Source organism: Camelus ferus, chromosome 11 (genome assembly GCF_009834535.1).
Source record: "Camelus ferus isolate YT-003-E chromosome 11, BCGSAC_Cfer_1.0, whole genome shotgun sequence".
NCBI lineage: Eukaryota > Metazoa > Chordata > Mammalia > Artiodactyla > Camelidae > Camelus > Camelus ferus.
The window spans coordinates 70,619,628-70,639,820 of NC_045706.1; the positions used below are offsets into that span (position 1 = coordinate 70,619,628).

Sequence of the window (20,193 nt, forward strand, 5' to 3'; positions counted from 1 at the left end):
TCCACTGACACAGTAACTGGACTAAAGGTCTATGTGGTAGTTACATATTTTGAATATCACCCCAAAGTCATCCCTGCAGTCAGGGGAGGAGCCGTGACCTGTCTAGATATATACCTATTGCTCCCAGTCAAGCTGAAGCTTCTGATATTAAACAATTGAAAATTAATAGACAGATGGGCCGAGTTTGATGTGTTCGACCTCAGTTCAAACCGTGTCTTGTTGAACTGGTGGTTACCACCCTAAATATGAACCCTCGTCCTGTAAAAGATGCGTGAAAGCAACAATCATTCTTGAAACTAAAGGGAAAAACACAAACGTGGATTGGCATTCTGACTGATTTAACAAAAACCAGCAGCTGTGTTAGACATTGACTAATTCAATATTATTTATCTACTTATTTTCTCTCTTACGTCTGCTCTTTATCTCATAGATCATGTACTTTTTATTACTCATTTTACTGAGGTATAATTTATATACTGCAAAACACAGCCATTATAAGTGTACAAAGAGATGCTTTCTAGTAAATGTATAGAGTTGTGCAACCGTCACCATGGTCCATTTTTAGTTCATTTCCATCCCCCCGGAAAGCTCCTTCACGCTGTTTGCAGTTAATCCCCACTCCCACTCCCAGCCCCAGGCAGCCACGGGTCTGCTTTTTGTCTCTGTGGATTTGTCTTTTCTAGGAGCTTCATGGAAATGGAAGTGGAATAAGCACGTAACAGTGGTTGATTTTACAACAGTTGTAATAATTCTGTAAAGAATGCTGTTTATCCATTCCCCTGCCATGGACTGTTTTCATTTTGGGGGCTTTGTAAAGAATGGTGCTATGAATAGTCACGCACAAGCCTCTGTGTCTCCACCTTGCATTTTTATTTTTCATAGGAGGATACCCAGGAGTGGAATTGTTTATTTCTATGGTAAGCGTGTGTTTAACTTTTAAAGAAACTGCCAACCTGTTTCTCAAAGTGGCAGTATCAGTTTACATTCCCACCACCAGCAGGGGAAGGCTCAGTTTCTGCACATCTTCACCAATACTTGATATTGCCAATCTTTTTCATTATCGCCACTGTATGTGTGGTATCTCACTGTGGCTTTAAAGGGTAGGTGTGTGCATCTCCCTAATGACTAATTAATGATGTCAAGCATCTTTCCGTGTGTTTATTAGCCATTTGTATATCCACCTTGGAGAAATGTCAATTGAAATCTTTGCCCATTTGAAAACTTGAGTTGTTTCTTTTTTTCTTACTGAGTTGTAAAAGTTCTTCATATATTCTGGATATAAATCATTGATCAGACAGATGATTTGCAAATATTTTCTTCCAGTTTGTGGCTTTTCTTTTTATAATGATGCCTTCTGAAAAGGAAATATTTTAATTTCAATGAAGTCTTATTTACAAAGTTTTTTTTTTTTTTTTAATGGATTGCACTTTTGGTGTCATGTCGAAGACATCTTTGCTTAATGCAAAGTCACAAAGACTTACTCCTGCATTTTGTTTTAGAAGGTTGGTAGTTTTAACTCACTTTTAAGTACGATGCATTTTGAGTTGATTTTTTTACTTGGTAAGATGCCAATCTAAGTTTGGCTTTGTTTATTTCACATATGGCTCTGTGGGTAACCAGTCCTTCCAGCACTATTCGTTGAAAAGACCATCCTTTCCTCCATTGAGTTGACTTGGCACCTTGGTCACGTTAGCTAAAAGTGTATCAATATTATTGAGCTTTCTAAGGACAAATCTTTCATTTTCTCAATTTTCTCTGTTCTTCAGTTTTCTAGTTCATTGATTTCTGCTCTGATCTTTCTTTCTTATCGCTTTCTTTGGGTTTAATTTGCCTTTCTCTCTCTCTTTGTCTTTCTTGTTTCTTAAGACAGAAGTCATTGATTTGAGAACTTTCTGCTCTCCTAAGTCCTACTTTAGTTCCATTCCATTAATTTTGATATGCTGTATTCTTGTTTAATTCAGTTCAAAATATTTCTAATTTTCACTGATTTTTTCTTTGATTCATGGGTTATTTAGAAATGTGTTGTTTAATTTCTAAAAATTGAGGATTTCCCAAATTTATCTCTTTTATTTCTGATTTCTAATTCCTTTGTGGCTGGAGAACATACTCTAAATGATTTAAATCCTTTTAAATATATTGAAATTTGTTTTATGGCCTAGTATATGGTATAAACTGGAGAACGTTCCATATACCTTTGAAAACAATATGTATTTGTTATTTTTAGGTAGCGTGTTCTATGAATGTCAAGTTGGTTGATAGTATTGTTCAAATCCTCTATATCCTTGCTGATTTTCTGTCTAGCTGTTCTCTCAATTACTGTAAGTTGGGTATTGAACTAACTATAATTGTTAAATCGTCTCTCTCTTTTCATTTCTATCCATTTTTACTTCATAAATTTTAAGACTTTGCTGGTAGACACTATTACATTTAAATTTGTTATATCTTCCTAATGTATTTATCCTTTATCATCATGAAATGCCCCTCCTTGTCTCTAGTAATATATATTTTTTTCTTAAAGTCTATTTTGTCTAATGGTAATATGTTCCCTCTGGCTCTCTTGTTGCTACCGTTTGCATGGTATACCCTTTTTATCATTTTACTTCAAACCTATTTGTGAGTTTGTGTGTGTGTGTGTGAAATGTGTCTCTTCTAGACTGTATCCACTGAATCTTGATTTTTTAATCCAATCTGACAATAGCTGCCTTTTGATTATAGTGTTTAGTCCATTTATATTTAATATAATTATTGATGTGGTTGGATTTAGGTCTTCCATTTTGTTTTCTACATCTCACTTTTAAATCTGTTCTCCCTTTACTGCTTTTGTGCTAAACAGTTTTTTCAGCACACCATTTTGATTCCTTTGTTGCTTTACTGCAGTTTTGGGTTATTTTCTTAGTGCTGACCCTACAGATTACAGTATGCATTTTAACTTACACAATCTACTTCAGGTTAATTCTGACTTCATTCCAGTAAAATACAGCAATATTGCTCTAATATACCTTCATTCCCTCCCTTCTCCTTTGTGCTGTGATTATCGTGTATCTCTGCATGTGTTATAAACCCAACAATATAGTGTTAGAATTTTTTTTATAAAATCTTACATCTTTTAACAAAATTACGAGAAAAGAGAAAAATATATTTACACAATCTTTTATATTTACCTAGATACCATTTCCAGTACTCTTACTTTCTACCTGCAAATTCAAGTTACCATCTAGTGTGAGGCCAACAGATGAGAAGACAATTGCCATTGAAAAAATAACTTGTTATATTCACAGACCCCAAGAAGAGGGGGCACCCTGTGCCATGCAGGGCCACATGGGGAAGCACCAGGGTCAGTCATGAAGCAGGAAGAGTGAAGGAAAACTGTGGGTGAGGGTTTTTATTGTAGTTTCCATGGAAGGAATAGATGAGGCAGGGTAAGAAGGCTGAGGGTTGGCTAGTTTGAATAACTCCAGCAGGGTCTAGGGCACAGGGTCTGTCTCTGTTGTCCAGTAGGATTATTAGGGCAGGTGGAAGGTGGCGTGGAGTGTGAGAGCCCAATAAAAGAGGTAGTTGGGATGTAGGCTCTGGATTGGTTAGTTTGCACATGAAAGGCACTCTCAGGTGAACTATTTACTGTCCCCGGGACCTGAGTAGCTCTGGGAGGGTTAGTCGCTCTGGGCTCAGAAGGCCTCAAGATGTCAAATATCAGGTACACAAACATGGTTATCACACAACACCCCCATCCTGCATCTGTTGCTGGGTGACTCGGGGAAGGATGGTGAGGGAGGAGACCACGTTGCCCTGGCCTCTTTACCCAGGGGTGGGGGTTCTGATGAAGCTTCAGTCTAACTTGGTTTCATCCCAGCCACCTCTCCCTCCATTTCGCCTCATCTGCCACAAATGTATTAATGAGAACCTGAGACCTAGCCCTTACTGAGTCCAGATCTTATTATGGTTTTTCCATTATTCCAATTTGGTGGGATGTTCCTGTTCAGTGTTAGAGGAGCTAGAGAGAGCAAGGCTTCATTCTCTTCTCCCCCATCATGGGGGAGATGAATGAGATCAAGTCTGACCTGAATCTGGACTCCCTGAGATAAAACAACATTGTATCTGGCTTTTCTGATCCAAAAGCTTTGGACACAAAGAATGTCTGGACTGGATGGAGGCTGTGGTGGTTACCAGCTCTTGGAGGAGGCAGAGATCTCCATGTTATTCCATTCTTACCACTAAGCATCCAGGATTTCCTGAGGTTTGCCCTAATGAGGAATCACGCCCAGGATGCAGAAAATGCTTACTTATGACCTCACACCTTTCCCTTCTCATCTCAGGCCACAGACACATTTAAAAAAGCATTGTTCCGTGGAGGATGTTTGAGTACAGTGATTGAAGCTATGTGGAAACCAGGGTTCTGAGCACCGAGTTGCGCTTTGATGAATTAGCAACAGGAGGAGGTGGGGGAAGTGAGGGGGAGGCATCGCTGGCAATGCCTTAACCTGGATGGAAGGCACAGGTGCTGGCATCAGCCACCTCGGGGCAGTGACTTTCCAAAGAAGGCGCATCAAATCAGAGACCACAGCTGAGTTCATCTCATTCTTCCAAGATCGGGGGTGGGGTCATGATAGGGTGGGACAGTGGAAGCGGAGAGACGCCTGCGCCTGAAGGCTGTACACCAGCAGACGTTCTGAAGTTCACGGTCCAAACCAAGACTCAGCCAGACAGACTGCATCCCCGCCAGAGAAGCCTCAAATGTTCATTGTCAAGATGATGAACTGGGAATAAAAGGAGAGCGAGAGAACGGTTATCCTTCCGCTTCCTACCAGCCCGTTTGTTGACGTCACAGGAGTTCCACCAGCTGATTATTTTGCCTGCAAACGTGGACTTCTGCCTCAACATGAGACATTACAAAAACTAATTAATTAATTCTCAGCACTTGAAATTTTCCAGAGGTCCCGAGTCCTTTCCAAGCGAGCTCAGGTCAAGGGCGGATGGGGAGAGAGAGAGAAAGGTGCTTCCTCCCTGTTAAAGAGACAGCCTCCCTGAGGCACCTGCGGCAGAGCAATATAAAATCAGCATTATTTTCCTCTTGGACAAGAATGTTTTGAGGATGGAGGTGATTCTTGGTCATGGAGGGTCTGCAGGAAAGGGAAGCAGCCTGGGCGTCTGGTCTCTTTACAAGTGAGCTGGTGAAGAAGTGCATGGACTTCCTGCCTCCTCCTTCCCACCAGCTTTTTTTTTCTTCTCTTTTTCATCTTTATTTTCTTGGAATGTGTTTGGTCTTTTATGGTAGACTTCCATAACCACAACTGGATCTTGAATTTATCAAAAGCCCTTTCTACGTCTACTAAAATTACCATATTTTTCTCTTTTAAATTATTAATACAACAAGTTACATTGGTTGGTTTTTGCAATGCTAAATCCAGCCTTGCATTTGGGGAATAAATCTCACTTGGCCATAAAATATTATCTTTCATTCCTGATTATTGCTGAGTTTGATTTTGTAAAGAATTATTTTTGTTTCATTTCTTAATCAATTCTTAATCTGGTTCTGGCTTTGCTAACTCAGATATATATATCTATAGTATCTTCTCTTCCTTTACTTTCTGAAGGAGTTTGTAAGTTTTATAGTGTTTCTTCCTTCAGTGTTTCTGAGAACTCATCAATAGAGCTATTTGGTCTCAAATTTTGTTTGGAGTGAGGTTTTAGATACCAAATCAATTTCAGCACTGTTCTGATTTTGTTTCTCTTGTGTGTCTCTTCTGGTAAATTAATGTCAATTTTCCCTGAGTGTTCAAGTTTACTGCCCTGGATTTTTCCACAGCACCGCCTTAATGTCACATAGTAAATGTGGCAATGTCCCTTATTTCCTTAATACTGGCGATCACACCCTCTGTCCTCCAACTCTCCCTTCTTCTCGCCCTCCTTCACCTCCCCCTGCCCTCCCCCAAGCCTTGCCCCATATTGAATCAGGTCTATGCATTTTATTGATTGTTTTCAAAGGGCCAAATTTTGGTTTCGTTGACATTTGCTATTATTTCTTCTATGTCCTTAATGATTTGGGGGGGGGTGTCTACTTTTCCTAACAATTCCTGAGAGAAGACTTTTGACAGTCATATGCCTCCCACCAGCTTTTTTATCGTGACAGTGCCTTGGGGGAACATGATTACGTGGGATGGTTTTCTCTCCTCTCTGCCCTCCTTCCCGGGCACTGCATGTGCCAAGGCCAGGGTTCTGGAAGGCGGCTGGATGGAGGAAGACACACAGGCTCTGGCAGCAGAGTAGCTGCAGCTGAGGCCGGCCCAGCCAGAGGAAGGCTTGGACGGTTCCCTGGGTGGAGGGGAGGGGGCATTTAAAACAGTGGCTGTCAGTTCGGCCCCACACTGGATGCACCAGGGGAATCTTTAAAATATCAATGCTTGGGTCCCCCCTCCCTCAGAGATTTGGATTTAATTGGTCGGGGGCATGGCCAGACCTTTGAGAATCCCCTAGACGATTCTAACTTGCAGCTAGAGTTAGGGCGGCAGGTTCAAAGGGAGACAGAGAGGGTTTTTCCTGCTGTTTTGGAGAGTGGTAAGTATGAGGTAAGGACATTCGCTTACAACAAATGGCTCGGTCTGTTGAGGAGGAGGAAATGGGGACCCAGAACTCACTCCAGCCCCCACATCCGTGGACACTTGGGTTGGAAGGGGCACCTTGAACCTGAAACAATGGAATGCTGGCTCCATGAGTCTGGTACTTTGCGGTCTTTGGCTAAGAGCCATCGAATGCCAGCCAAGCCTGCCCACTCTCCCCTGCCCTGTGCACACGTGGCAACAGCCACTCTTTCTTCATGCTTATTGGTAGCAAAACTTTGCAGTAAGTGAGAAATTAAGGTGGGCCAGGGGCCCGTCTCGTTTCCATAAGGGATAGTTTGAGTGCGTACCTCTCTCAAGGGCGTCCTGGGGTGTTTTGCACACTGCGAGTTAGAGGAGTTACATGGACTGAATGCACTGTGCCTGCTACAGGTGAGAGAGAATACCAGAAAGGAGAAAGGCCCAGTTTCTGTTCTCAGTGAAACTGTAATACATCCAGGGGTCTGAGCCACCCATGAGACAATCGGTCAGCGCGACAAACTGCTAAGTTACATGATATCATAAACCAGACTTCCGGTGTCAGAGTAAGGCCCAGCTCTCTGCAAATGGTGAGACAGACACACAGGGCGGGCTGACTGACAGTTTCATGCCCTGTCTAATACACGCCGCCGTCAACCTCCTCTTCTGGGAATAGACAGTGAAACGGTACCCAGATCCAGAGTAAATGCTGACTTTGGCAATGTGTGCAGTGAGAGCACAGACGTGGGAGGGGAGGAGAGAGGGCTCAGAGATGGGGAAAGGGTCACAGGCTGCCTGGCTTTACTGCCCTTTGGTCCTAGGAAAAGCAAAGCTGGACAGAAAGCACAGGGAGAGAAAGAAAAAAAAAGATAAAAATTACAGGACCGTCGTCGGGCAGGTACAGCTCAAGTGGTAGAGCGCATGCTTAGCATACACAAGGTCCTGGGTTCAAACCCCAGCACCTCCTCTAAAAATAAATAACTAACTAAACCTAATTAAGCTCCCCAAAAAATGATTAAAGGAAAGAGTCCTGTAGTTTCCCCCCCCCCCCCGCCACCTTTGGGCAGAAGAATGTCTAACCAGTGTTCTCGTATGTTAGTGGGTTTAGGATTTCCTGCAGGTCCTGCTAAAATGAGATCCATCCAGTGGGTCTGGGATGGGGCCTGGCACTCTGCATTTCTTCTTTTGTTTTTATGTTGTTGATTTGTTTTACTGAGATGGAATTAACACAAGACATGGCATCAGTATCAGGTGTAAACGTGTGGATTTGAGACGTTGATACATTGTAACATGATTACCACGTGGTGTCGGCTGGCACCTGTCACATACTCATTTCTTTTTTGCGGTGAGGACAGTTAAGATCCAGTCTCTGAGCAGTTTTGAAGTTCATAACATGGGACTGGAAGGGGGCTGAGGAGCTGACGTGGCAGGAGGAGGGGAAGGACAAGCGGGCAGGGCTGGCTCGCTCACTCTTTCCAGTGATGGACCTCTCTGTGCCTCAGTAACCACCCCTGCAAAATGGGGATACTGTTAGTCCTTAGCTCGAAGGGCTGTTGTGGTCATATTGAGTGCTAAATGGATAGCACCTCAAAAAATGAACAATGTTATTATTATAACTACCCCGAGGAGAGGTGTTAACCCCCACGTGGGATCATGTATTCAGCAAGTGTTTTTGGAGTGTGGCTTCTGCCCAGCCCTGGCTGGATCCCTGAGCGGAAGTTCTGGATCGGTCATACCTCGTTTATGTTGAGATGAATGAACTCCTTGTTCTTCGTCCTGAGGGCCTGGAACACCCCTGATGGGAGAGACACAAGAAAGGCATCATTGTGAAGTGCCCTCAACAGGACTCATTATTTGCTGGCCACTGAGGGGCCTGTGAGGTGCTGCCCCATCTGCTGGCAGGGACGAGCATCCTCTAGGGCGGCCAGACTCAGGCCCAGGGAAGGGATTTCTCTCAACTGGGGGAAGCGTCTGGAATTCCTGGGATGGCAGAAGCCGGTGGCCTTAGCATCGCAGGTCTGCCAACTACCGGGCACCGCTCAGCCGGCCAGCTCCTGGACCTGAAACACCTTCCTGATCTGCACTGCAATCCGTGGACCTTCTCTCCAGAAAAAAAGCACATGGAGAGAGTTTTGCATGAGTCTTGAAAGCTGGTCAGTCTCTATGAGCCCCTGTTGAGAAGGTGAGCCCTGGATGGACCCCCACGTGGGCGGAACGTGGGTTGGAGAGGGAGTCCGTCTGAGCTGGACGCCCTGCGTGCTGCACTGAATAACCTAACACAGTTACCTTCCTCTCCTGGCTTCAGCCTCCACATCTCAGTCGAAATGTGGAGCCAGCCAACCCCAGCGTCACCTGCGAGTCACCCTGGGAGATTTAAAATACAACACGAAGGGGAGGGGGCTGCCGTAGAACAAAGGGCACAGAGCCCAGCAGCCCAGCACCCCTGGTAAATCTCTTCATGGACCAGATCTTAGTGGATGCCGAGGACTTACTGAGAATTTTGTGAGGGGTGCAGGTCGACATATGGTAAAGACAAGTCTATCTGATAGGGATGTTCACAGATGAAAGGACCAAGTTTCTGGGATCTGTTATTAAGTCATTCAGGGAAAAAAGTGTACGCATTAGGGGAACATAGGAAAAAGGCTAGCAAGATGATAATTGCTGAGGCTGGGCTGGTTAGAAAGTGCTGGAACCACTGGGTTTAGAAAAAAGATGCTGTGTGCCACCCCTTAGATTTTAATTTAATTGGTCTGTGCATCCTGGTCATCACATTTTTTGGAAGCTCTCCCAGGGACTGTCGTGTGTGGCAGGATTTGAGAAGTAGGGGTGGGGGTGGGGCTCAAGGAGACTGATACTATTCTTTATACTTAAGTATAAAGCAAAATATGAGCAAAAATTTCTAGGAAAAAAGGTTAAAATCAGCCTGGAGTAAAGCCTTAGCTTTAGTGCATTTAAAGTTCTCCCAATGGTGAAGCTAACGTGAGGGTCCCGGAGAGGGTGATGTTTTAAGTCTTAAGTGCCTTGTCCCTGATATTCCTCGGTTATAAGAACACGCTGAGAATTCCCTAGAGGAAAGGACTGAGGCTGCGCAGATTCAGAAAGGAAAAGGGAAGTTGCAAGGAGACAAGTCATCACATCTCATTACAGGTTGACCACCCTGTAAATCTAATTAAAGTGACCGCCTTTCCCGTGGAACCGAGAGCACAGACCCCGCCTTGGTTTAGCCAGTGCCTCGAAGTCATCCAGCAAACGGACTTGAGACGGTGCCAAGCAGGACTGGCTCCAAAATTTGTGGGGCCCAGGGAAAAATGGAAATTTGGAACGCCTAGTTAAAAAATTATTAAGGTTCAAGATGGCATTTAACCAAGCGAGGGCATCCTGGGGTCACCTGGGCAGGTGGTCCCCCAGGGTAGCTGCCCTGGCGCTGAGTTACAGGCCCCTATGTGCTTCGTTCAGCTTCAGTTGTGTGACCCCGCCCCGGGGATGGGTGGTGGACATAGGCCACCAAGGCTAAGGACCACCCATGCGTGGTCTCTCTCTCCCTGGGGTGACAAACCTTGTGTCAGGTAACTGGGTCGGTGTCTAGGGCTTACAAAGCCCAGAAGCGGGGGAGGGACGGGGACTGAGGGAGGGGGACTCCTGATTCTGTGTGCAGTGGTGGGATGTGACCTCTCCTCAGACCTGAGGCAGGAACCTCACCCCTACTCGGTCACCTTCCCACAAAGACACTGTGAATGGACGGAGAAGGACTGTCACAAACCCACTGCAGGGACGATGCACACATCCCAAACCCTCGTGAACCACACACGTCACCTAGATCCCTGTGCTTGGCCTGTCTGTGCTGTAATTTTCAGCGAGTTGGTTTTTTTGTGCTCCTGGAAGGCTGAGACAGGACAGAAGGGGGCGGGGCATAACCATGAAAAGAATGACACAGCAATTAACACCAAGATGGCGAAGATTCAACTCCCAGCAGACCCTGCGCTTCAATATCTGCTCATTGTAACACATTAGCTGTTAGATGTCACCCCTACAGGTGCCAGGACTGTTTCAAGGCTGCCCGTAAAAGGCCAAAACGTGGGTGATGGCCAATTCCTGGGACCAGCCGACCCTGTGCTCTGAGGCCGAGCGTGTTACCAACAGCGAAGATGAAGGAAGTTTTATACATGCATTTCTTTCAGAGAATGGAACATTTTCCTAAGATTTGGAGTGGCTAGTCGAACGCTGAGGAGTCCTGCGAACAACACCGTAAAATTTCTTAGTATGTGTCCTAGAGAAACTTACGAGTTAACCCAAGCTTTGTGTTCTAAAGGCGAGTGAGAGAGAAGGCTGTTCACAAAGCAGAGACAGGCTTGTTTTGTCTACACAAAATGTAAGTGTTACCCACTCTCCCTTCTGAGTAAGATGGCCCCATTCTGCCTATGGAATGCGTATCTCCCAGGCCTTTCTCTTGCCTTTTGAGACAGCCTGCACTCTGCCTACGGAGGGTACATCTCTCTGAATAAACCTTCTTTTACTTAATTATGGCTCACTCTTGAATTCTTTAACATGTGAAGCCAAGGCCCCTTACTTGGCGAGGCGCATCCCAGGGACTCGACCGAGACCTGGGACACAGCCATTCTCTTGCATCCCATTTTTTCCTGTAACAAGGTGACCAGAGGGGATGGGCTTTTCCTGGGGGCCCCAGGACACACAGCCCCGCTGGACACTTACGGCTTGCATTCTCCAGCCGGACCAGGCAGTTCAGGAAGTCGTCGAAGCCCAGGTGGAGCTCCTGGTCCGCACACCTGAGGACGATCTGCTGCAGGAGGGGACTGCTGAGCTGGAAGCCTGTCGGGACAAGGGAGGGGGCACGGTCACCCCAGCTGAGCCCCACAGGACGCACCTTCGGGAGAACTGAGTTGGCTGCGAGAGAGATGGGGTAGGGGGTGATGGCCCCGGTGGGGCGCTGCCCTCGTGCAGTGTGACAGTGTGTCTCTGCCTTTTGAGTTCACCGAGTTCGGGGTCATGGCTTTGACCTCACATCACCCACGGGGTCCTGCTGACATTTCAGGAAGCCTCACTCAGGGGAACTTGACGCCAGACAGCATCCAAGCCCCATGCCTGTTCCCACAGCAGCCTCCTCTGGTTCTAGGGCTGTACTTCCCGCCCCTGCTGGCCCTAGGAGGGGGGGATTCCTGCCAGGACACCCCCAGTAGGTGGGGGTTTCTCACGGGCATTTTAGCCCAGAGGCGTGGGGGCTCTGCAGACGGAGTTCCTCCAAGGGGATGCTGCCGCCCACAGCGAAACACACGCCCGAGGGAGGGAGAACCAGCTGCGGACGCTTTGCTTCCCTCCTCTGGGTCTGGGCTTGCTTGTTGGTCAAGTGAGGGGTTTAGACGAAGTAATGCTCCTTCTAGATTCAACGTTTAAGGCTTTGAGTTCAAACCAGTGCTCCCCACTTCCAGTCCACCCCCCCTGCCTGCTCACTTTCCGGGAGATGTTCAAAGGATCGCTCAGAAGTCTGCCTGGGCTCTTCCTGCTTCTCCACACCCGGTCAGAGCGAGGAGGCCAATCGGAGGCGGTTCCCGGGGTCCGCGCGGTGGTGCCGGCCGCCGGAACCCTGGAGCGTGTGCCCCGCGGGGCTGAAGGAGGGGCGGGTGGGGGCTGGCCCCCTCGCCTCCCCAAGTCAGGAAAAGAAGGACGGCCACACCCTGTCTCTGAAGGGCTCCCTTTGTCCCTGCTCTGTCCTGCTCTGTCCCCCTTGCTCTAAGAACCAGGACCCCAGCCCCTGAGGAGCCAGGCCCTTCTCCTCTGTGGCCGTCTCCACATTTATAACCAATTTTGTCCTCTTTGCCCTCACAAGCTGGGCCTGATTTTGCACATAGTGTCCTTTATCAGACCACCAGGCTGACAGTGTCTCCGCATGTTTGTTTTACCTGGGAGGGAGCCGGGTCTCAGGCTCTGGCCAGTCCCAGGGGCGTGTCTGTGAAGTGTGCTTTGTGAGGGGCGCCTTGCGGCTGGGCGGGGGCTGTGGGCTGTGGTCACCGTCACATGCAAAGGACAGCTGAACCTCAGAGACTCAGGCTTCCCCGGCAGTGACTGCCACAGGGCTAGGAGTGCCACCTGGAGCCCACCCTTCTTGCAGGGAATGGGTAAAAACTACCACGGAAGCTTCCGTTTGGATTTGGTCTGCCAGTGACAAAGCCAGGGGCCAGGGCCACAGGGGCAGAGGGATACAGAGCTCTGTGCACCCCAAACACGACGCCAAACCTGATGCCAAACCACGGGGGCGGCATGGCGTGATAATCGTCATCTGAAGGCAGAAATGAGAAGTTTGGGAACAGAGAGCTTGCCAGCAAAGTCACGTAGAACTTGGCCAAAAAACTTGGCCGGAGGCTGAGGCCTGCAGGGGTCGGGCTAGGGTCATGCCCAGTGGACACACTTTAAAGACCCCTGCCCGTGTCGCACGGTGGTTTAAAACATGCGCCCTGACGAGAGGGAGCGAGTCTTGAGTCTGAGGCCGGGCCCTGCCCTTAAGAAGCAGCAGTTCTGCTCAAAGACCGGCCCCTCCTCGGGCCGTGAGAGGCGCGCGGCCTCCGCAGACGGCAGCTGGGCCGCGGCCAGCCCGCGCCTGGCGGCCCGGGCCCTCCTTTACCTGCGGCTTTCAGGGCGGTCCGCAGCTCATAGGAGGACATGGTGCCGGATTCGTCAGCATCGAACTGCAGGAAAAGGTTCTGTGGGGAGAGAGACGCTGAGGCCCCGAGCATCTGAAGGCCCCGCCGAGGCCCCTTCGGTGGCCCGCGCAGGACCGGGACTCCTCACCAGCTGGAAGGGGCAGTGGTTGCGTTAGGGCCTCCAAGAAAGGGGTCCCTTGGTTTTCCTTTCATTTGGGGTGGAAGCACTGCGGTCCTTCCCTCGGTATTGGAAGTAAGTACTGGCGTTCCACCATGACTTCCTCCCTTCTGCCCTTTCTGGACACATATCCACTGGCCAGCAGCACCTCGGTCTTTAAAACCCCCTTCTGCTCCAGGTCTGTCCGGTCCCCCACGCACTGGCCGGGTTACGTACTGTCCACATCTTCAGCTTCTCCCAGAACGCTTTGAATTCCCTGAACTCTAACTTCCCATTACCGCTGGTCTGTGTGGAGTGCATTAAGGAAGAGAAGATTTGAGAATCATTTCACCCCAAGCCTCCTGGGGCTGCAGAGGGGGAAGGGGAGGGGGAGGGCTGGCATGGGTGCTATTCAGGCTGTGAGGGAAGTGGTTTAACTATTAAGCCATGAATCCCATGAATGAGGGGTGAGGTGGGGACGGCAATAGAAAGGTTGAAAACACACACATGGCGGAGAGGGTGTGGCTCAGTGGTAGAGCGCGTGCTTAGCATGTGTGAGGTCCTGGGTTCAGTCCCCAGTCCCTCCATTAAGAAATAAATAAACCTAATTACCTCCCTCCCACCCTCCAAAAAATAAAAAAATAAACAACAAACAAACGAAAACCACACACACAAAAACACTTCATTCGCTTGGACAGGACTCCAACGAGGCACCAAGATCCCCAAGTTCCTTCAGAGACATTCCCCCCACTGGACAATCTGCACCTCCTGATTCTGTTCCAGTTCAGGCACCACGGCCTCCCAGGCTTTGGCCATTCTATGCGAAGAGGACTATTCTGCTGCTTGAGGATGCCACGTTCCAGGAGAGTCTGCCTCAACATCTATTTCTGCCCACATATTTGGAAGGATACGTCCATTAGAGAAATGATGTTTTTACAGGAAATTAGGCTGAGCTTCTTGAATTTGATGTTCTTTTCTGAAATCACACAAGAAAGCAGGATTCAGTTGACCCCTGAAAAGATCAACCTACTCCCTACCTGCAGTGTGGTTAGACCCGGGCTGGTGAGGGTGGTGACGGGGTCACCATGAAGACACTAATGAAAGTAGAACATGGTCTTTGGGGAGGAAAAATATTTCAAAAAGCCTTAAAAATGGGCATATCCTCCCTTCCTTTTATCCTAGTTTTAAGAATCCCAAGCAAATAATTCTAAATTGAGATTTTTATCATCAGGTTATTCATACTGGCGAAAATTTAGAAATGATAGAAATGACCAATGGAAGGGTATGGACAATCAGTTAGATTATGTTCACATGATAAATTATCACCCAATCCTAAAGAATCATGTTTTTGAAGCACATTTAGTGATCTGGGAAAACGCTCTTAAAATTGAGTTTAAAAGGGAAGATTCAAAATGACTGGAGAAACGTGAACACTCATACACTGCTAGTGGAGAGGTTAAACAGCCACTTTGTAAAACAATCAGGCAGCTTCTTAAAACAATAACTATAGATGTACCACGTGCCCCAGCAATCGTCTTAGCTACACACCCCGGAGAAATGAACACACATGTTCGCACAAAAACCGTGTACACGACTGCTCATAGCAGCATTATTCGTAACAGCCAACAAGTGGCAACACCCCAAATGTCCATCAATGGATGAACCAAACCCGCTGTATTCACACAACGGAATCTTATCCAGCCATAACAGCAAGTGGAGATGTCCTGACACACATTACAACACGGGTGGACCTGAAGGACGTCCTGCTAAGTGAAAAAAGCCAGCTCAACAGACCCACATTTTATATGATTCCTTTCATATGCGAACAGGCAAATCAACAGAGGCAGGAAGCAGATGAGTGGTTGCCAAGGACGAGGGGAGAGGGAGTGACTCTGCTGGTACATGGTTTCTTTTTGGAGTGATAGAAAAATGTTCTGAATCAAATGAAAAGTGATTGTGGTGACAGTTGCACAATCTATGGACATGCTAAAATCCACTGAGTTGTATACGTTTAGAAAGTTTTTAACTTTTATACAATTTTTAAAGTTACACTCCATTTACAGTTATTACAAGACACTGGCTCTGTTCTCAGTGTTGTGCAACACATCCTTGCACATAGCCTGTCTTACACCCAATTCTTCGCACCCCCCACTCCCCTCCCCTACCTTGGCCCACCCTTCCTCCCCACTGGTAACCACTGGTTGATTCTCTGTATTCTGTGAGTCGGCTTCTTTCTCATTATATTCACCAGTTTGTTTAGTTTTTAGATTCCACGTGTAAGTAGTATCATACAGTGTTTGTCTTTCCTCTGACTTATTTCACTTTGCAGAGTTGCGTACTTTCAATGGGTGAATTGCGGAGTATGTGAATTACATCTCAAAGCTGTTGTATTAAAAAATAAAATTGTGCTACGGCTCAGTGGTAGAGCGTGTGCTCAGCATGCGTGAGGTCCTGAGTTCAATCCCCAGTACCTCCTCTAAAAATAAACAAACCTAATTATCTCCACCCAAAAATAAAATAAATAATACAATAATAAATACAATTTTAAAAATAAAAAATAAAATTGTATCTCTGATTTTATATCTATTACTGTGTGTGCATATACATACAGAGACACACACGCAGACTGCACTGATGATACACAGACACACACACACACACACACACACACACGTCTGATAAAGTCCTTACTTACAGGTGGTGAGATATTGGTGGTTTTTGTCCTTGTCATGAGGCTTTTCTGCCTTTTTTTTAGAATTTTTTCTCATAAACTTGCATCATTTTTGTAATCAGGAAATAAGCAAGGAAAGCAATTTTTAAAGTCTGTCTAAAGTCAGCCCTGGAAGGCAGGTCTGTGGCTCTGAGGAGCTGGGAACCCGGGGAGGGGGCAGGTCTGGAGGAGCCCAGGCAGCAAGCCAACCATCCCACTGGCCCACGGTCCCTCCAGTGGAGCTCTGAGGTCCCCAAGGGGTGGGGGTGGGAGCACTTACTTTTTTGCAGCACAGCATTTAAAATATATTGGAGTTCCTCTGCTGTCACCTCCATGTCCTGTTGAAGTGGAGACAGTTGCTTTTTATGATTTTTAGTGCCTTGTCGGGGACCTGTGGGCCCAACCCCGAAGGATGGGGATACGGGGCCGGGCAAGGCTTCCCCATCCCTGAGCTGAACCTCCCCAGATGATTCTTATGTCGGAGGAAGTTTGGGTCAGAGTCTCCCAGCCTCTGCACAGCAGAAGAACTGGAGAGCCTTAAAAAATTCCCCACACTGGGGACTCAGCCCAAGGCCTGTTTCAATCAGAACACTTTGGAGTATGACTCACTGGTTATTTTCAAAACCTCCAGGGGTGAACTTCAGAGGCCACTGATCTGAGGCAGAGCACAAAGAGCCACAGCTCTGAGAAGCTTGTTGGAAATGCAGAGTCTCAGGCCCCACCTAGCCCTCCCGACCAGGAGAACTACATTTCCAGGATGCTTAGGGGATTTTTATGTCCAGGGCAGTTCGAGGAACACCGCCAGGAGGGCTCCTTTGGCCCAGGGTTTTGAACCAGCAGTGGGAAACGCAATCCCCTGGGGGGTTACTTTCACAGGCACCTGCCCAGGCTCCACCTCCCAGCATCTGAGGCTCAGGGAATGGCGGTTGGGGGTGTTCAGCCCTAGTGAGGATTCAGCGATGTGGTCTCAGCCCTGTCAGAATAGGGGAGGCGAGAGAGATGGAGCCCTGAGCCCAGTCATCAGCTCGTCCGAAGACAAGCAGGGTCAGGACTGAGCAACTGAGCTCTAGAGGCGCCTTTTGGTTGCTGCTAAAGGTTGAGTCAAGTTGCAACACTCCCCTCCTCCCTTCCAAACCCGGGTCTCCTTTTTTTGGCAACTTCTGTGGCTCGCCCACATGCCTCCTCTCTCTGGGGCTCTCCCCGAGGCCAGCCCTGCAGAGAGCACCCCAGCTGGGAGCTCACCCCTCTCTCCCACACCTACTCTGCCCAGCACGGGGCTCTCGTCCAGCCCTGGTCCCCAGGTCTCCCTGACCTGACTGTTCATTCCAGTGCCTGAAACCCCACTGCGAGGGATTCATCCCCAGGGGTAGGCGTCACCCCCCTTCCACAATTAAGGTTCTGGTCTGGGGAAGGAGGCTCACACAGGCATTAGCACCTTGCCCTGAACTGGTTTACCAGGCTTAGTTTTATTTATGGTTACCAACTGAGAGGCTTCCAGGGAACACAGAGGGAGCAGTTTCCAGGAGGATGGGGGCAGGGAAAACCCAGGTCCCTCAGGAGCAGTCAAGGTCCCTAACAAGAAAGCAGGGCAGCCGAAGACAGGAATGGGGGGTGCAAAGGGCTGGAAGTGGGGCACAGACAGTCTCTCCTTCTGCAGATGTGCCCGGCCCACAGCTGCTGCATGTTTACAAGCTAACGATGGCCCCCCAGAACACCACCACCTCCGGCCAGAGCAGAGAGAGCCATCCAGAGACTGATCTCTGGGCAGAGTTCAAAGGCGCCACCTCTTCAAGGCTTCCGTTATCGGTCTGAGCTCTTTGGGGTACCACTGTCCCACTGACAGCACAGATGGGTGGGAGGTGGCGTGGAGGAGACAGTCTAGGGCCTCTCGAATGACCAGGGATGCTCTCATCTTCTGACTAGCTCTGTCAAGCCTCAGGGGGCCAAGGCTCGGGACCCAGGCTTCAGGCATCAGGCATCATGCCTCTGGGAAGTGTTGCAGACAGAAAAAACCTTCCTACCTCCCCAAGCCTAGGCCCCTCAGCTCTGCAGAGGATCCAAGGCAGCCTACCTCACCAGCGATGTTTTTAAACAGGGCCCGGAACTGTTGTTCCTCCTCCGTCTCTTGGCTGGGTGGACTCGGCTTTGGAGGCTGAAAATTAACCAGAGGAACTTGCATGGAGCCCCAAGAAAAGACACTTGACATGTGCTTCCCCAAAGAAACAGCAGGAGAGGAGACCCAGGCTGGAGGTGGGAGAAGCCGGCACCTCCCAGCCACGCAGGATCGCGCCCTCTTTAGTGGCGCTCAGAGCTGGCTGCTGCCCGTGGCGTCACGAGTGTGGTCCTCACTCCTCGTGAAGCCTTTTTAGGAGACTCTGGAAGGACTTTATTAGTGGGGCTCTTAAGCCTCCTTCCCTAAAAAAAGCCTGGCTCCTGACTGAGTTAGGGTCCCTGCACCTCCTCTATCTTATCATCCACTTGACTAATTACTTGCTTAATTATCTGTCTTGACAGGTGGTAAAATCTTTGAGGGCAGGAATCGGTTTCTCGCATGAAGCACAGGAACCGGTGCACTGGAGAGCTCAGTAAGCGTCCTGGATGCTTTGTCTTCTTCTGATTTTCGGCCCCACAGGAGCACGTGGCAAGGTTGGGAGCGTCAGACCACTCCCGCCGCACCTCCTAGAGGTCTCACAGCCCTCGGCCAAGTGAAAAACCCGCACCCCCCCCCCCCCGGCCCCGACACACAACCCAGGGAAGATACAATGTGTTCCATCAAGGATTTTAAAAAGAAATCTTTTAGAAAAGAATCTTCCTGCCTCTCTTGTTTTCTTCCTATCCTTTGTTTTTCTTAAATTGGATACATTTTAAAGACACTCCCTTCCCTCCAGGAGCAGCAGCTGGGAACAGAGCAAGTCAGTAGCACAGAGAAACATCACTCCAAACAGAGCTTCCTAGCCAGCACCTCCTTCATTCCTGCGCAGGGTCCTGTTGGGCTGGAGGATTTTGGAAGTTTGTTCTCCAGGAAGTTAGAATCAAGGTGCTTACCTGATCGCACATAACCATCCCCTGAACTTCACAGTTTTAAATGATGCTCTGGTTAGAGGGACAGGTTGGAGGGTGTCACTGAGTCCCACCCTCCAAGGTAACGCGAGAAGGCTCACCTCAGGAAGGTGGATGTCTACCCTGCCATCCATGTCCCTGTGAGGGCAGAAAGCACCTGAGTCAAGGTGGGTTAACTTCCTCCTGAGGATCTGCAGCGCCAAAGGGCCCCGGGCTCTGGGGAAGGTTCTGTCCCATTGGAGCCCTCCTTGCTCAGAGCCGCGCGTGGGTCTCCCCCACCCTCGTCCCACAGATCCTGCCTGGTGTGAAAATGAGAGGGAGGTGGTTTAGCCATCACCCAGGGAGAACTTGCAAAGCCTGGACTTCCAGAAGTGACAGAAGCTGGACCAGCAGTCACCCCCTATTTCCTGGATGCGCTTTAACCAGAGATGTTGCTGAAGTGGGATGTTTACAAAGTGTTGTGTTAAATAACAGAGCCCCTGAGGTCTTGTCAGCTGAGCGGTTTCATGACACCCTCCCCCAGAACTGTGCATCGTGGGAGACAGTCCGCCTATGGAGGGTTACCCAGTCGTGGTGGTTTTAAAGGAGTCTAGATCAAGTTATGCTGAACCAAAAAGACCAGCCCTGGAGCTGCATCCTTTGACCCTGCCCCTCCCTGCGGAAGTAAACCCCCACGCCCGCTGCGGGTGGGGCAGGCTGGGGGTTGTGCGCTTACATTTGGGAGAAAATAGGAAAAATACTGGAAAGATGTTTACATCACTGTTCGTATCTTTAGGGGAAGCTGTAGTGTTTGCAAAGCAGTAATGTTGGAGCAGCCTTCCGCTTCTGTTGATGCTGAAAGCATGAGGAAGATGAAAGATGAAAACCTGAGGCAGTTCCAAATAAGAACTGCTGGATGCTCGAAGGGAAGAGAAACAGGCAGACACTGGGAGGGCACGGGCATCTCCCTCTCCTCCCCACCCCTGGGCACATACCACAGGGCCTGCACGGCTTCCTCTCCTCCCTTCTTTTCTTTTCTTTTCTTTTCTTTTCTTTTCTTTT

General features: G+C 48.4%; 1 protein-coding gene across 3 annotated transcripts in view; it reads right to left on the bottom strand.

Moving 5' to 3' along the window:
• Positions 1 to 3,136: 3,136 nt before the first annotated feature.
• The window catches only part of CAPN9 (calpain 9), a 46,660-nt gene continuing 29,603 nt past the window's right edge, over positions 3,137 to 20,193 (bottom strand). For 2 of the 3 annotated variants that reach the window (XM_032491839.1, XM_032491840.1), the window contains exons 12-20: positions 19,254 to 19,290; positions 18,164 to 18,244; positions 16,373 to 16,430; positions 14,294 to 14,358; positions 13,620 to 13,688; positions 13,207 to 13,285; positions 11,283 to 11,399; positions 8,309 to 8,367; positions 3,137 to 4,754 (exon numbers count right to left, since the gene is read on the bottom strand). In XM_032491839.1, coding sequence (XP_032347730.1) covers positions 4,728 to 4,754; positions 8,309 to 8,367; positions 11,283 to 11,399; positions 13,207 to 13,285; positions 13,620 to 13,688; positions 14,294 to 14,358; positions 16,373 to 16,430; positions 18,164 to 18,244; positions 19,254 to 19,290 — 592 coding nt within the window. In that variant the 3' untranslated portion in view covers positions 3,137 to 4,727. Of the gene's footprint in view, positions 4,755 to 8,308; positions 8,368 to 11,282; positions 11,400 to 13,206; positions 13,286 to 13,619; positions 13,689 to 14,293; positions 14,359 to 16,368; positions 16,431 to 18,163; positions 18,245 to 19,253; positions 19,291 to 20,193 lie in introns of those variants that run through there. The other variant, XR_004324094.1, reaches the window with a different exon arrangement.